Genomic DNA, 16,300 nt, shown 5'->3' with positions numbered 1-16,300 from the left:
ACGTGATCTGAGGGTGTGGGCTAACATATTTGGAGATCACATCATCAGCCACCAACAAATGCCAGTACTTCTGAATGATGTGGTGAACCTGGTCATATTGATTGACTGAGTAGCGAGTTATTAATCCGACTGTGATTCTGAGGTTTTGATTTTTTTAGTATGAATCCACATATTCCTATCCTGGAACTTCGATGATGGGCTTTTTTTTAGGCATGAACGGCTATACCTCCTGCTCATGAGACGGTCCTGTAACACCTTTACCTCTATCTCAAAATTTTCCTGACGACTGCAATTTCTCTTAAGCCTAAGGTACTGGCTATAAGGTATGCTCAAAACCAAAGGAGTGGGATGGAAACTGGTAGCGTGCAGAATCATGTTTCCTGCAGAGGGTTTCCTGTATAGGGAAGAACCTAGGCTTCCATTCAGATTAATGAAATTTGGATATCCAAAAAGCTGATTGCTGGTGACAGGTTATAGTGAAATTTGAAAATATTTAGATTGAAGATATCCAGGAAGGAGAATAACTTCTTTCCTGTCCAAATGATAAACACATCATCTATGAACCTGTGTCAGATCTTCACAAAAAAACGAATTGGGCTCCAACTCTCCAGGTACAGGTTCGCATACAGTGGGACACATCAAGTCCCCATCGCAGTAGTGGGAGCTCCCAAACATAAAGATGTTGTTGGTCAAAACAAAATGTAATAGGCTCAAAATTAACTGATTATATAGACCAGCCCTGATGCCTCTTTCAGAAATGAAGCCCTCCACAACCCAAACCCCCAGATCATGGGGGATTGAGTTATAGAGGGCCATCATATTAATGGCCACCATCCAGGCACCATCAGATACTGAAATTCCATCAAGGGCTCTCAACAGATTCATCAAATCCTGAATATAGGAACTCAGCGGTACTGATACTATTGGCAATACCGGAGGGTGGTCCATGCTTTTATGGATTTTCGGTAAGGTGTATAATGTTGACATTCTCAGGGCTAATACTGTAAGGAACTCCCAAGTTTTTTGATCTATAATCCCATCATGGAATGCTTGAGCAAAAGTATTTTTGTAGTTTATTCGTACCCGTTCTATCCAAAAAGCTGATTGATTGCTGGTGACAGGTTATAGTGAAGTTTGAAATTATTTCAATTGATCATTGTATACGATCATTGGTCATACTGATGCACTGGAGGCTGTGAAATGGTCTTTGGTGGATTCAGAATTATCCAGAAGACACAAGGGGTTCTTGTATAGAAGTTTAAAATTCTGTCTCTGTAAAAAACTACTTCTGGTACAGTTATCGATATTATCTGCAGACGAGGGGAGTGGCTATGGGGGCCAGGTTTGATCCCAGTGTGACTAATTTATTTATGGCTCACTGGGAGGAAAATATGGTCTTCAGTGATCCACCCCCTCAGCTTGCTTGCTACAGGCGATATATCGATGACCTATTTCTAGTCTGGGAGGGAGACATGGATAGTCTCCAGGTATTTATGAATAAAATGAATAACAACGATAAAAATATCGTCCTTACCTGGAATGTGGAGACAGAAAAAAATAGTCTTCCTTGATCTAGAAATCTATAAGGAAGAGGGCCGGTTTAAGACATGCAACTACTTTAAACCAACCAATCGTAATGCCTACATTCCATTAGATAGCTTCCAGCTCAAGCTATGGCTATGTAACATCCCCCGAGGGCAGTTTATGCGTCTGAGACGCAACTGCACCTCGGATGAGGATTTTGCTTTACAATCGGGAGTTTTGGCAGAACGATTTTTAGAAAAAGGTTACCAACAGGAAGATATCTGTAAGGAAGTAAATAAGGTCGGGGATATCAATAGAGAATCTTTGTTAAATAATGGAAAAGCAGGGAGAGTAAATACTGATTCCCGCATAGTGTTGGATTTCAATATTCAACACAAAGTTGAGCGTATTATAAAGAAGCATTGATATATTCTGAAGCATGATAAAGTCTTGGGCCCAACTTTATCAGAGTATCCCAAATTTGTATACAGGAATGCACCCTCATTAAGAGATAGGATCGCACCAGGGGTGGTGGATCCCCCTGTAGCTAGAGAGGACCGTCTTTTCTCACTTCTATGCATGTGGCAAATGTGCCACATGTAGGAATTGGAGGAAGAATGTCAAGAGAAGAAAGGACTTTATATCTACAGCCACACAAAAAACACATAAGATTAAAAATATCATCACATGTACGACTCAAGGAGTTGTATACATGTTATAATGTGAATGCGGTCTTCAATATATAGGTCGAATCTCACGGGTGCTCCATGTGCGAGTCGGCTAACATGTTAATAACCTCAAAAAAGGCCTAATCACCTATAGCGTATCCTGACATTTTAAACATTGTCACCAAAAGAATCCAAATGGATTAAAATTTTGGGGGATAGAAAAGGTGAACCGACACTGGAGAGGAGGAAATTATATCCGCAAATTGAGCCGCAGAGAGTCCTTTTGGATATATGAGGCTAAGGTGTTAATGCCATTAGGACTCGATGTGGATTTCGATTTAAACTGCTTCATCTCTGATAGTTTGATTATGTTATAATATTGGTTTTACTTGCGTTTTTTTTATATTTTAATATTTTAAAAATTGTGTGTCCATAATATTTTTATCATATTTCATATTTTTATTTTATTCAATTAGGGCTCTTTTAGAGCCCATTCAGACTAGCGCGACTTGTCAGGCGACTTGTCAGCCTGACAAGTCACGCTCGGTCGCGGTCCATTGAATAGTACAGGACCCGTTCTAATGGGAGCGACACAAATCGCTCCGACTTAGAAAAAGGGTCCTGTACTACTTTGGGGCGACCTCGGAGCGACTTGCATAGACTTCCATTATGTGAAGTCCCTGCAAGTCGTTCCGAAGTCGTGGTGCACGGGACTGACAAGTCGCCTCCCCAAGTCGTGCAGAGTCGGATCGCCTCAGTGTGAACCGGCTCTTAGAGTATTTTTAGTATATATATATATATATATATATATATATATACATTTATAAGAGAAATGTTGAGGTTTGGAGTATCTCTGCCACCTAGTGGCTGCTTCTAAGATGGCAGGGGTCATTGTTGGCTAATTATTTATCCATACCATTATGAGTATAGGATAGTTTAAATATCATTTTTTGTTGACAGTCTTTTTATGGTCATCTACTGATCTATTTTATAAATACCTATATTAGGTTCTTTATTGACTGTCATTTAGGTGTTAAATATATGTGGAACTATATCAGATATTAAAGAGATTTGTTCTTATATTTACCGATTAAACCGCCTTCTCATCCGTGCTGACTCCCCTGTGGGGAGGAGGAGAGTCGTTTCCAGGTTACTGGGGACACCGTCCTACAGCATGGGGACGGAGTTGATACATACAAAGCAGGGTCCATGTTATGCTTCTCTATCCCCGCTGGCGAAGTCCCGCCTACTGAAAGGACGTAACGCGTACGGGGAAGTCACATGACCCGCGGCCATCCCGGAAGACAGAGAGAGGTGGCAGGGAGACGCCGGCTTTACCGCTATGATGTCTACATGCCTTGACCTACCTTTTAATATGTAAGTGCAATTATTTGTGTTCAATAAAAGCCCCATTAAAACAGAGAGCATTAGATCTTGCCCTTCCTTTTATATGTTTTACTGCGGAGGAAGCTCATGTGGAACGCTCCAGGAGAGGAGGAGGATCATGTGCTAGTATCTGTAGATATGCTGGGTGACCCTGTTGGGTCTTATCTTGGAGGTGAGAGGCAGAGAGAGCTGTGGTGGTGGGAGACGAGCACTTGTAATTTTTTTGCATGCTACAACTGCCAGCACTCGGGTTTCTTATCACTATAAGAAAGACTGTCTACACTGTCCTGTACCCTGCCATTGAAACCATCTATGTTTATGTGGATATATGAACTATATTGAACTTATGCGAAGTGTTTATGCACTACAAATATTTTATAGATTATTAAGATTGCACTGCACGTTCTTTATAAAAGTTTGAAACACAAAATCATAAATTATAATGTAAAAATAATAAATTTCATTAATTTCTTCATTGTTTTCGAAGTGGAGATATTTCATTATGAGGGAGAATAACCCACCACTCCCTGAAGAATTATTAGGCCCAGAAATTGCCAAATGTCATCTTTGGTCACTGGTTCCCACTTTCTGCATCTTGCAAACTTCCGATGTGTAGCCAATTGTTGCTCTTTGTACCGGTTTGTCTCGGTAACTATTTTTTCAATAACCTCATCGGTCAGAAATAATTGTAAGTATGCCAAGGGGTTGTCATGGGTCAACGTCAACTTTCATACCAGGTGCTCCAGTAAATGGGAATCTTGGGGGCGCTGACTTTGCACAGTGATGTGCAAACGCATACCGCAGTTTGCACATCACTGAGCTTAGTCACAGAACCGTCACTGTCGTCACTTTTAGTACCTGATGACGAATTTTCCCACTAATCTCTATCGTTCAGCTCTTCAAATATTTCTGATTCACCGTCGCTGTTTTCCAGTTCGTCCAAAAGCATTTTTGAGCTATAAGAACGCTTTTTGGACGCAATGGGCGTTATCAATTTTCCAGGAACAAAGTACCGCAAAAAGTACAGGCAGGGCACTGGAAAAACCACTAGGTGAAATGGCATGATACAAAGTTGTAATTCTAACAGATCTGTATAATTTATTTTTGTTTTTTGAATCTCCCACCGGTTCCACCCCCGGTGCTCGCAGGCAAGGGAACCGGAAGAAAGGTGACGGCATCGGCCGAGCACAGAGCGGGAGGATGGCTGGAGGAAGGCTGGGGAGGATGGCGGAGGATCACAAGGAAGGTGAGTTTGATTTTTGGGTAATCCCGAGTGTGGCTCGGGGTTACCACTTTTGGCACTGAATATTAACCCCGAGCCACACTCGGGAATACCGCTAGGGAGGTTAAGGAGAAAATGTTGTGCGGAATCTGAAAAATTATCTGTTGATGTAGTTTCCGCTTCTGATCTCTGGGATAAGTCCTTCTGGATGACCCTTAGAAATCGCCCCTACACCCGTATTTAGTTTAGACTGAGGGTGAGGGAGAGAGGAAGTAAAGTACAGGGGGAGAGAGGAGAAGGAGAAACTTACATGATTACCCTAAATTTCTTGACATATATTGTAAGAGGATTACATATGCCAATCAAAAGACATGAGGTACTAAAAGAACTATATTCGATATTCTGCTAGTATAATATTTCTCCAGGAGACATATATTGCACAAGAGATGTACAAACATATTAAAAAAAACGACCCTGTTCTTTACTATGGAGGCTCGCCAACTAAGAGAGCAAAGGGTGTAGAAAGGGGTAAGGCAAAGGATGTTAGGTTCTCCTTGGAGGAAAGATTGTTCGACCCAGAAGGCCGGTATATTTTCCTGAAGAGACAAATACAGGGGTTGGTATGTACACTGGCAAATGTATACTGCCCAAATAAAAACTCAAAAGGATATGTGAAAAAATATTAGACGCAGTTTAGAAAAGGTAATTTGATACTGGCAGGAGAAGTTCTGTATGGATCCACTCTTAGATTGTACATCACATGCACAGGTGACAGGAAGTCACCAGCTTAAGACGGTGAGAAAAAAAGCTACTTCACTGTCAACTGGTGGGCGCGTGGAGAATCCAACACCCTGGGAAAAGGGATTACTCCTTCCATTCCCCTGTGCACGGGATGTACTCAAGACTGGACTATTTTATGATAGAACATAGACTGATAGAAGCAGTGGTCAAAACATAAATAGGAATAATGACATTATCAGACCATGCCACAGTAATCATGAAAATTAAACTTTCAGGCCCTCCGAGGAATTTAAACACTTGGGGGATTAATGAAGAACTGATACAAGATATAGAAGTGGGGAAAAAGACAGGGAAAGAACTGGAACAATATTTCATGAGTAACGAAACCCCCAGATATATAGTTACATAGTTACATAGTAGTTGAGGTTAATTATAGACAATAGTCCATCCAGTTCAACCTGTGTAGGTGTGTGTGGACGTATTCATCTTACATACCCCTGAATGTTTTGATCTTGGAGATGTATGTCCAAGAGTCTTTTAAATGTAGCCATACTCCCCGCAGTAACTACCATTTCTGGAAGCGAGTTCCACAATCTTATTGCCCTTAACTTAAAAAAAAAAAAAACCCTGAGTAGCCTGAGGTTAATATCTGATGCTACGATCTGGGAGGCCCACAAGGCATATTTCAGAGGTGTAGTGATTTCGATAGGCTCCAAGAAAAAAAAGGGAAGAATTATTATTTTTTTTTGTAAAATCTTTATTTAAAGGTATGCCAAAAAAGAGCACAACAATTGCGACAAAACACGGGATCATAACGTGAGACAGAAATATCAATATAGGACCTGAAGGGATGCCCGCAGTGGACGGTTAGTAGCAACCCCTGCTGACCCCTACCATTCAAACAGAGACAAAATATGGGTTAGAGTACTAAATATCAGGCACGTATGTCAACAATCCTAGTTATGTACTATGCAAAGGCGGAACGAGGATGTTGACCCATAGGCCCCTGAAAGGGGCCACGACCCCCACCGGCATCTGTCTGCTGGCCAGTGTACGGAGATCGTGAATCCCCGTGTAGCAGGGACCACATATGTACATGTGAAGTGTTTCTACCAAGAGAGGAGGCACACCATTGACATTTTCCAAGTGTCTTATTGGAGAAACGGAAAAGATAAAGACAAGTAGAAAAAAGCAAAGAGGCAGAGATAGGCAGAGAGAGAGATAAGAGGGGAAAAAAAAGAAAGAAAAGGGGGGGAGGGGGAATAGAGGAAAGTGAGAAAAGGGGGGGAATAGGGGAAAGTAATGGGAGAAGAAGGAACATGACCTCTGAGGCGGCAGGAGGCAGAAGAGGAAAGAATTATTAATATAAATGGATTAATAACAGAGATACATGAGTTAGAGCAAAAAGAGTATGGAGGCCAAGACACAACAATCCTTAGTATTAAAAAGAGATAAATGAAAAGAACTAATGGAGGAAGAGACAAGTCGGGCCTTCAATAGAGTCATTAGAGAAAGATGTAAATGAGGAAACAAACCAGGGAAATACTTAGCAAGAGTTTTAAAGAATAAAAAGTCTATTAACTACATAGAAAAAAATAATAGAGGAGAAATGGTACACTCGACAAAAGAAATAGCTAAAGCATTCTAGAGTTACTATGGTCCCCTATATACAGTGAGGAAAAAAGGGGCAATAAGAAGCAGAGCAAAAAAGAAAACAAAAGATACAAAAATACATAAAAGAAGCAAATTTACCTAAAATACCAACAGAAAAGCTGCAATCTCGAAGTGCCAATCTCACAGTAGCATTAAAAAATTCAGCGACATGGAAAAGCCCAGGACCTGACGGGTTCACTATCCACTACTATAGAAAGTTTAAGTAAATACCAGTACCAAAAATTTTTTTTAAAAATATGTTTATTCGGTTTTGGAAGAAACAAATTTACATTGGTGCGCGGACGCAGCCGCTACAGTAGTGGTAGTAATACAGATATCAATTCAATAAAAACAGATAAGCATCAGTGGAATTTTGCTAATACAGGAGTGTCTCTAAATTAAGTATACCACTAAGGCTACTCAAAGAGAAAGAGGAAAATAATGAAAGGGTACAAGGGGGGGGGGGCAGTAGTTTGTTTTTTTTTTTCATTTTCTGCACTATTTATTGGCAATATTCATACTATTCACCATAATTATTTGTTGGATTTATTTTGTCCTTTCATTCTATACTCATTTGGATATATTTCTCCAGTGTTATATGATTTTTAATTGTTACCCATTTCCGGCTGTTGCCTCTCTAAATTGAATGGGCATACGTTACGTGGCCACGCCCCTGATGATGTCAGATATGACGAAATGCATCGGGAGGAGCCTAGCCACGTGACGCAGATGTACAGAGGTCGGCAATGCTTTTGGTTTGAAACTTATTATAAGTTTCCATCTTTGTAACTCTGCTTTCAAATTTTATATGATTGTGAGTATCTTGTGCATAGCTTGCTTTTTAATAAATTGCTCTCAGCGATGCTTGCGCAATGATCGTTTTTTTTTATGTTTGCATACAAACATTGGTGGAGTCCTTTTCCATGAATCCAAGGATCCTGGATTAAATGACCGTGTGATCATATGAGCGTGTGAGACTGCTGCCAACCCCAGCAGTCACCTGGATCTGGTAAAAGTCAGTGTGTGTCTCTTTCCTGCTGGTGGACCCATCTTCCCCTCTTCACAGTATATGTCCTGCTTCACTGGAGAATCTTGAACTATTATCTGAATGCTGCTGTTTTTTGATTTATGTGCCTATCATCTGTTACCAATAGGATTTTTAGCTAGCAGCTGACTGTTAATACATACTGCCTAACATATTGTGTTTACGTTGCATTCTAGAGGAACTAGTATCTGTAAAAGAATCCAATCTCAACATTACTTAGCGCAATTTTGAGAATATTTCTTTAGTAGTCTGTATACCAAAATATATCTTCAGAATTATCACCTGAGCACCAATCATATCACGAGGACTATGATGGATGCCACAAAGACCAGGGTTTCCAAATAGTATCAAAGCTTGGAGATTTTGGTTCTACAGGGCTATGGACTTTTCCTATATGAAGTGTTGGTGAGTTGTATTAATCATTGCGGAAGGATTAGGGGATAAATTGTGTCTCCAGTGTCTAGTGATAGTCAGTTTGGCAGAAAGTAAGATGTTGGCCACTATACCACGATATATATGATATGCCCATGATTTGCCATGGGGACCCGTGATAAATCACTTTTGTCTAATGCTGATGGGGAAAAGGGCCTTTTCTCCGCAACCCTGGTTGGTTGTTGTGGGGTTCTGCAGAATAGGACTTATTAAATTTGAAATCCCCATTAAAGAATAAGGGGCCCCCAGATGTTGGCCTCCTTACATGACTAGGAATTCCCAGTGAGGACAGTGGTAGGAAGCTGTCATATATAGAAGTGGTAGAAATACCTAATGATGCTTGATGGTTTGGGCATTCATCTGAAAAACCAAAGTTCAGACCGAATTTCCAGCTTATCCCTAATGGAAAGAAAAATAAAGGCCCTCCTTAGGTTAGCCTGCAATGCAAGGTGTTCATCCATGGCACCAGCCTAGGCAGCTGTCTGTGTGGCTTGAGCTCCAGATGTTTGATTGACCACTTGGGTCAGCACCTTGCAACAGATTGTGGATATCCCTCAGGTGGTCTCCAAGACTGTATCTTATTTGCTGGATACAACTGTGAAGTCAGTAAGAGCCTCCACCAGATCAGTTGCTTTTCTCAGTTTGCCTAGAAGGACCGCCTGCCACAGCATGCAATACACTGGCATTGCAGTCTGGGGGTAGGAATGTGAGTTTGTAGAGGGTGGGATCAGTAGGCACAGCTGCTACCACTGCTGGGAATGTGGGCAAACAAGAAATAAGACTAGTGGCCAAAACTGATATTAATGCTGCTACCACTGAACCCATCAGAGCCTCATGCTGTCATCCCAGCCCAAACACAACCGTCATGGGACAACTGGCTAAAAAGTAAGATCATCCTAGCAAATCTGGAACAGTTGGTAAGTATCGATCACTGGAGCCCATCTTTTCACCTGCTAGGGAATATAGTGTTCTTTTTAAAAAAAAAAATAAAGTTAATAAACAAACAGTAAAAAAACAAAAAAAAACAGTAAAATCCAACATTATAGAAGTAGAGGTAAAGGTTTTCCAGGCATGTAGTAGTAAATAGCAGTAAGAAGTAGTAAAAATGTATAGTAATGTATAGTATTAACAATAGTCATATTGCTGTTAAAACATAATTATGCAATACTCAATAAACTAGAGGCGAAGAAGCACAGGAGCACCACCCAACGCATAGTAGGAGTAACCACAGGATAGTAAAAGGTACTACACTATGCAGCTGGGGGGGGACTTGCTGATCTCAGGCTCGGTAACATAACCTTAATCCATCATTGTATCCAAGGATTCCTCAGTCCACTGCAACAGAGTAATTAAGATCTTTATTTCAATCATGACAATAATATACTTACCATACACGCCTGCTATGGAACAATTGCAAAACCCACATTTTATTGCACTTGACAATGAATAGTAAAATAAAAAGAGAAGAAAACCAACAAAAATGAGTACCAAAAAAACATAAATTTGTACTGATATATATGGCAGTTACAGATTTACAGAAAAACCTCAGCAGTCTTCTAAAATTTCTTACCTTCACGTAGGACATCAGGTGTCAAGTACCTGGTCCGAGGCCGATATGCCAAGAGGGCTCCCCTTGCGGCTAAGTGCGGCACACCCCTGAAGGTGGCACAGGAGGTGTAGTGCCCAAAGTAGCACAGGTTGCCAGCAGGGTACAGGAGAACCGGTGGACACCTGGAGGGTGCTGCAGGAGACAGGATACACAGCGAGGCAAACGTCTCTTGAGAACTGCCAGGAACTTGGCAACCTTGTGCACGACTGGAGGCAGGGGTAAGTCCAGGCTGGGGGCCAAACACGGGTGGTCAGTCCGAGAATAAGGCAGGAGGCAGTCGCAAAGTCCAAGTGATTGGAAGTGCAGAGGCCGAGCTCATACACAGGTAGTCAAACAGGAGCCAGAATATGAAGCAAGCCAGAGGGTCAATACCAGGAGGAGATCAAACAGTGGCAGGAGCAAGCCAGGTCACAACGGGAAATCCAAGGAAGAATACAGGAACACAGAGGAGCAGACAACAAACCAGCAATTAATTGGATTCTGCTACAGTCTTTTATAGGCCAGCAAGTGGGCGCATCTGTCACGCATTCGCCAATTCGAGCCTTCGCGCACGTGCATTCGTTGTTCCTGCATGGCATATAGGGATGCGCAGGATGCGCCCATTAGTATTACTGGCAACATTGCCAGTTCTCCTACGTCCATTTCCCTGACATCAGGTTTGTACAAGTCCCAGAGTGCATCCAACACAACCGTCTTGTAATTAATAGGTGATTGAAAGGGTATTAAATAATTTCCACTTCCTCCAATATTAAATAAGATTATCTTTTGATTTACAATAAGACACAAGACAACTTGTTGAGGCTCCAGACTGGACACCATGCACTCAGTTATGTCACACGTATTACCGTATTCCTGGATAGATTCTCTGGAGGCATTTCTGCTTTCCAAGGCAGGTGAACATATTTTAAAACATCCAAAGCAGGACACCTCTCAGAGGGATTGAGGGCCAACATGTCCCAGAACATCTGCCTGGCTTCAATGGAGAATTGTCGCCACTTTCTTGGTGCCGAGTTCAGATCTTTCTTCATTTGCCACCAAGCAAAGTTCTGATACCTGAGGTCATTATCTCCTGCTTCTTTCCAAGGGAAGGACCCGGTCATGGTTGTGTATACCAGGACACCAAAGGCCCAGATGTCAATGCTCGGGTACAGCAGCAACTTTTCCCCTTGTTTAAGGGTGCACAGTTCTGGAGCTGTGTATGGTATAAACCAAGGTATAAAGGGTGCTTGAGTTCCCTGGAGCATCGTCAGCCCAAAATCTGCTACTTTGACCTTATTACATTCGATGTCCATGAGCAGAATGTTGTCCAGTTTAATGTCCCGATGGACCATTCCTCTGCTGTGCATGAAATCCAAAGCATTTGCTATCTGCGTAACACAACTCTTCACTATATCTTCATTCAAACCAACCTGTAGAAAAAAATTGACAAAATGAGTCACTAGACATGGCAAAATCTTACCCAACATATAAAACTCATCTTATCTCTTGCTCAGGGAGAAAACAGAACATACATTAGCTGCGTACGCAAGGAGTGTACTTAAATGAAACTTGCATGCAAAGTGGGAAATTCTATTAATGCTGAAAGATCCATTCTAACCTATCTTACTCCATCTTAACTTTGCTTCACCACTGAGCGAGTCACATACCTAAAATAACATGCTAATGCTCATTATATATCCCACCAATTCACTGCACTGGGAGAGGATACCTTAAACCTCAGAAATGCTTTAACCTCCCTGGTGGTATTCCCGAGTGTGGCTCGGGGTTAACTTTCAGTACCAAAAGCGGTAACCCCGAGCCACACTCGGGATTACCCCAGAATCACACTCACCTTCCATGCGATCCCCCTCCGTCCTCCCCCACCGCCCTCCCCGCCGTCCTCACTCTCTCTCCCTGCTCTGTGTTCGGCCAATTGCCGGCACTTGCCTTCCGGTTCTCTTCCCTGCAAGCGTTGCGACGCAGGGGGGTGGAACCGGCGGCAAACAAAAAAAATGTAAATACACCAAATGAGATGATAGAAAGCTGTGATCCTAACGGATTACACTGTATCATCCCATTTCACCACAGGATTTCACCTGGGGACATTTCCAGTGCCCTGCCTGTGCTTTTCCAGTTCTTTGTGCCTGGAAAATAGAGACATCAGAATCGTCGCTGTCCTCACTTTCCGTACCCGATGACCAATTTTCCCACCAATCGCTATAGTTCAGTTCTTCAAGTAACTCAGTTTCGCTGTCGCTGTTTTCCAGTACGTCTAAAAGCGCTTTTGCGCAAAAAGAACGCATTTTGAACGCCATGGTCGTTCTCTTTTCCAGGCACAAAGAACTGAGCGATAGCAATTGGTGGGAAAATTGGTCATCAGGTATGGAAAGTGAGGACAACGACGATTCTGGAACATCGCTTGTGGAATTTAGGAAGTATATGAAATGATTCTTTAGAGTTTCCAACGGAGCAATGTGCCTTAAAGAGACATCAGAATCGTTGCTGTCCTCACTTTCCGTACCTGAAGACCAATTTTCCCACCAATCTCTATCGCTAAGTTCTTCAAGTAACTCAGTTTCGCTGTCGCTGTTTTCCAGTTTGTCTAAAAGCGCATTTTGCGTAAAAAGAATGCATTTTGGACGCCATGGTCGTTTTCAGGCACGAAGAACTGGAAAAGCACAGGCAGGGTACTGGAAAAGTCACCAGGTGAAATCCTGTGGTGAAATGGGATGATACAGTGTAATCTGTTAGGATCACAGCTTTCTATCATCTCATTTGGTGTATTTGAAATTGGCGCCGGTTCCACCCCCCCCCCGCGTCACAACGCTTGAAGGGAGGGACAGGTGCCAGCATCGGCCGAACACACAATGGGAGGGCAGCGGGAGGACGGCGGGGGAGGATGACAGGGGAGGACGGCAGGGGAGGACGGCGGGGAGAGGACAGTGGTAGGACAGCGGTGAGAGGACAGTGGGGGAGGATAGCAGAGGAGGACAGCAGGGGAGGGTGGCAGGGGAGGATGGTGGGGGGAGGACAGTGGGGGAGGATGGCAGGGGAGGACGGCGGGGAGAGGACAGTGGTAGGACGGCGGGGGATCGCAGGGAAGGGTGAGTTTTAAAATCTAAAACAACAGATTTCCATGCAAAACAATGTACCGCTTTTATCACAGAAATCCGGACATAATCAGACCGCCAGAGAGGGTAAAGGAACAATGAATAGAAATGATAACTTTGAAATTTCGTTAAATTTTTTGATACACACTTACATTTGGCTTTACTATTGACAGAAGATTTCCAGCTGGTGCCACCTCCTGGACGAAGACATAGTCGCTGCTGGTATGGAAAGCGATCTCATGGGTTGCAATGATGTGTGGATGGCTGCTGAGACTGAGAGACATTCCGTATTCCATTAGGAAGTTGTCCATTTGAGTTGTCTCCTTGCTCATTAGTTTCACAGCCACCAACTCATCTGTTGGAAAGATGGAGAAAAAAAGGTAATGAGTATCATAAACCCAACAATGATGAAGCTTGCTAATAAAAAAAAAAATCCTACTGAATTTAGTTTAAAGCTTGTGTAACTCCAAAGCACTGACTTATTAGGATCCATAATTATCACTTAAAAACTGAAAGTGAGGGGCTGCTTGGAAAACGTTCTTCTGCAGCCAGACTTGTATAAAGTACTCGAAATTTCTACTTGAGTAAAAGTACAAGTGCTCGATCAAAAAGTGACTTGAGTAGAAGTGGAAGTGCTCGCAGAAAAAGTTACTTAAGTAGAAGTACTAAAGTATTCAACATTTTTTTTACTTAAGTATTGCAAGTAGTTTTTTCAAAAAAATTGCTACTTAAGTACTAAAAGTAAAAAGTACCAGTAGTTTTGAAAAAAAATTTCTACTCAAGTACTGAAAGTAGAAGTACAAGTACTGTGTTATGTAGTTATTAAAGAAAGAAGTCAAAAGTTTGAACATCATATTGTTTTTTATTATTTCAAATGATTTATTCAAATGATTAACCTGTGTTTGTTAGTAGTTTCTTGATGCACTTTAAGCGCTGTAGCACCATTTATTTGTTTGTTTCATATTTTCTTTTTATTGGAAAGATTTGGTATAGCAGCTTTTATTATACACAGCCTTTATTTTCGTATGCGCTGATTTACAAATTACATTATACACATTTTTTTGAACTTCATGAAACCTGCCATCTACTGTTCTGGCTGTGGTAATTTTTTTAAAAGTAACGAGTAACTATGCAGCACAAAAAAAAAATACTTGAGTAGAAGTATCGAAATCATCGAAAAAATGTAGTGAAGTAAAAGTAGAAGTAGGAGAAAAAAATTCTACTCTAGGAAAGTAGAGATACCGCATTTCGGTACTTAAGTACAGTACTTAAGTAGTTCTACTTCGTTACTATACATCTCTGTCTGCAGCTGAATCGCTCTGTTGATTTTTTAGATATCGGATGTCACACTCATATCTCAGTTTAGAAGTAGAGACCTTCTAGACATCTATTTAAACTTTCTTCATGTTTTGGACTAAATAGAATGAAATCCACAAAGGATCCCCAGAGTATTGAATAAAATCTTAAAACGGATATCAGGGAACTGGAGATAGTGCAGAGAAGGGCAACCAAACTGATAAGAGGCATGGAGGAGCTCAGCTATGAGAAAAGATTAGAGGAACTGAATTTATTATCTCTTGAGAAGAGGAGATTAAGGGGGGATATGATCACCATGTATAAATACATAAGGGGTCCATATAGTGAACTTGGTGTTGAGTTATTCACTTTAAAGGCAACACAGAGGACAAGGGGGCACTCTTTATGTCTAGAGGAAAACAGATTTTGTCTCCAAATATGGAAAGGTTTCTTCACCGTAAGAGCTGTGAAAATGTGGAATAGACTCCCTCCAGAGGTGGTTCTGGCCAGCTTAATAGATTGCTTTAAAAAAGGCCTGGATTCTTTCCTGGGTGCACTAAATATAAGTGGGTACTACATTTTTTTTAGGTAAAGTTGATCTAGGGAATATCCGATTGCCTCTCGGGGGATCAGGAAGGAATTTTTTCCCCTGCTGTAGGAAATTGGATCATGCTTTGCTGGGGTTTTTTTCGCCTTCCTCTGGATCAACTGTGGGTATAGGATTGAGTATATGGGATTGTATGGTTGGGTTTTCCATACTGTTTTTGTTTTTGTTGGTTGAGCCAGATGGACTCGTGTCTTTTTTCAACCTGACTAACTATGTAAGTATCATAACTGCACATTATAGTAGACGTGCTCACTGTAGTTTGCCCTCCTCTAGTGATGCAAGGTCCCCTGAACCCCCTTGTTGCACCGTGTCACCACATAAACCTTACCTATTAGTTATTTTTTATTTAGATTTGTTCCACAAATTTAGAAGCACAATTGATTCTGTAAAAATATTTTCTTTACATTAATTAGGGCTGCAAGGTTTACCTGAACCCCGATGTTTGGCCAGGAGAACCTTTCCATACGCTCCTCTCCCGAGCTCTTTAATCGGGTCGAAGTAGTCAGTCACCTCCATCATCCTCAGGTTTTCAGAGGTTTCGGAGATGAGCTCCAGAAGATTCTTTGCGGTGTTCTTGGCCACCTCCTGGATGCTAGAAGCCATTCTGGAATCACAACATCAGAAAATAAAAAAATTGTTTTATTTGACATTAATCATTAATAAACAGCAATTAAACGCTATTAAAAGAGATAACGCTATAATTCTATCACTTTACAAGACTCTTGTTCGGCCATATCTGGAGTATGCTGTCCAGTTCTGGTCAACAGTCCTCAGGAAGAATGTGCTGGAAGCTTGAGAGTCCAGAGAAGGAAAACAATACTAATAATGGGGCTGGAGGACCTCAATTAAGAGGAACAACTACAAACATTAAACTTTTTCTCCATGGAGAAAAGATGCTTAAGGGAAGATATGATAGCGATATAAAAATATCTCAATGGTGATTCTAGCATAGGGGAACACTATTTAGTCTCAGGTAGCTTAAGAAGACACATGGCCACTCAATGAAATTGGAGGAGGAACTTGACTGG

The 16,300-nt window shown here is 41.6% G+C and overlaps 1 protein-coding gene across 1 annotated transcript; it reads right to left on the bottom strand.

The window, feature by feature from the left end:
• Positions 1-9,970: 9,970 nt before the first annotated feature.
• LOC309550435 (serine/threonine-protein kinase SBK1-like) lies at positions 9,971-15,875 on the bottom strand (the record flags this gene model as incomplete). Its single annotated transcript, XM_082250815.1, has 4 exons — positions 9,971-10,006; positions 11,126-11,689; positions 13,522-13,724; positions 15,701-15,875. 4 exons carry the CDS (start codon positions 15,873-15,875, stop codon positions 9,971-9,973), a joined length of 978 nt encoding a protein of 325 aa, XP_082106941.1.
• Positions 15,876-16,300: the final 425 nt, after the last annotated feature.

This window comes from Pelophylax lessonae (genome assembly GCF_965119305.1).
Source record: "Pelophylax lessonae genome assembly, chromosome: 1".
Taxonomy (NCBI): Eukaryota; Metazoa; Chordata; class Amphibia; order Anura; family Ranidae; genus Pelophylax; species Pelophylax lessonae.
The sequence above is the reverse complement of the archived record's forward strand: the minus strand, read 5'-3'. Positions and strand labels throughout refer to the sequence as shown.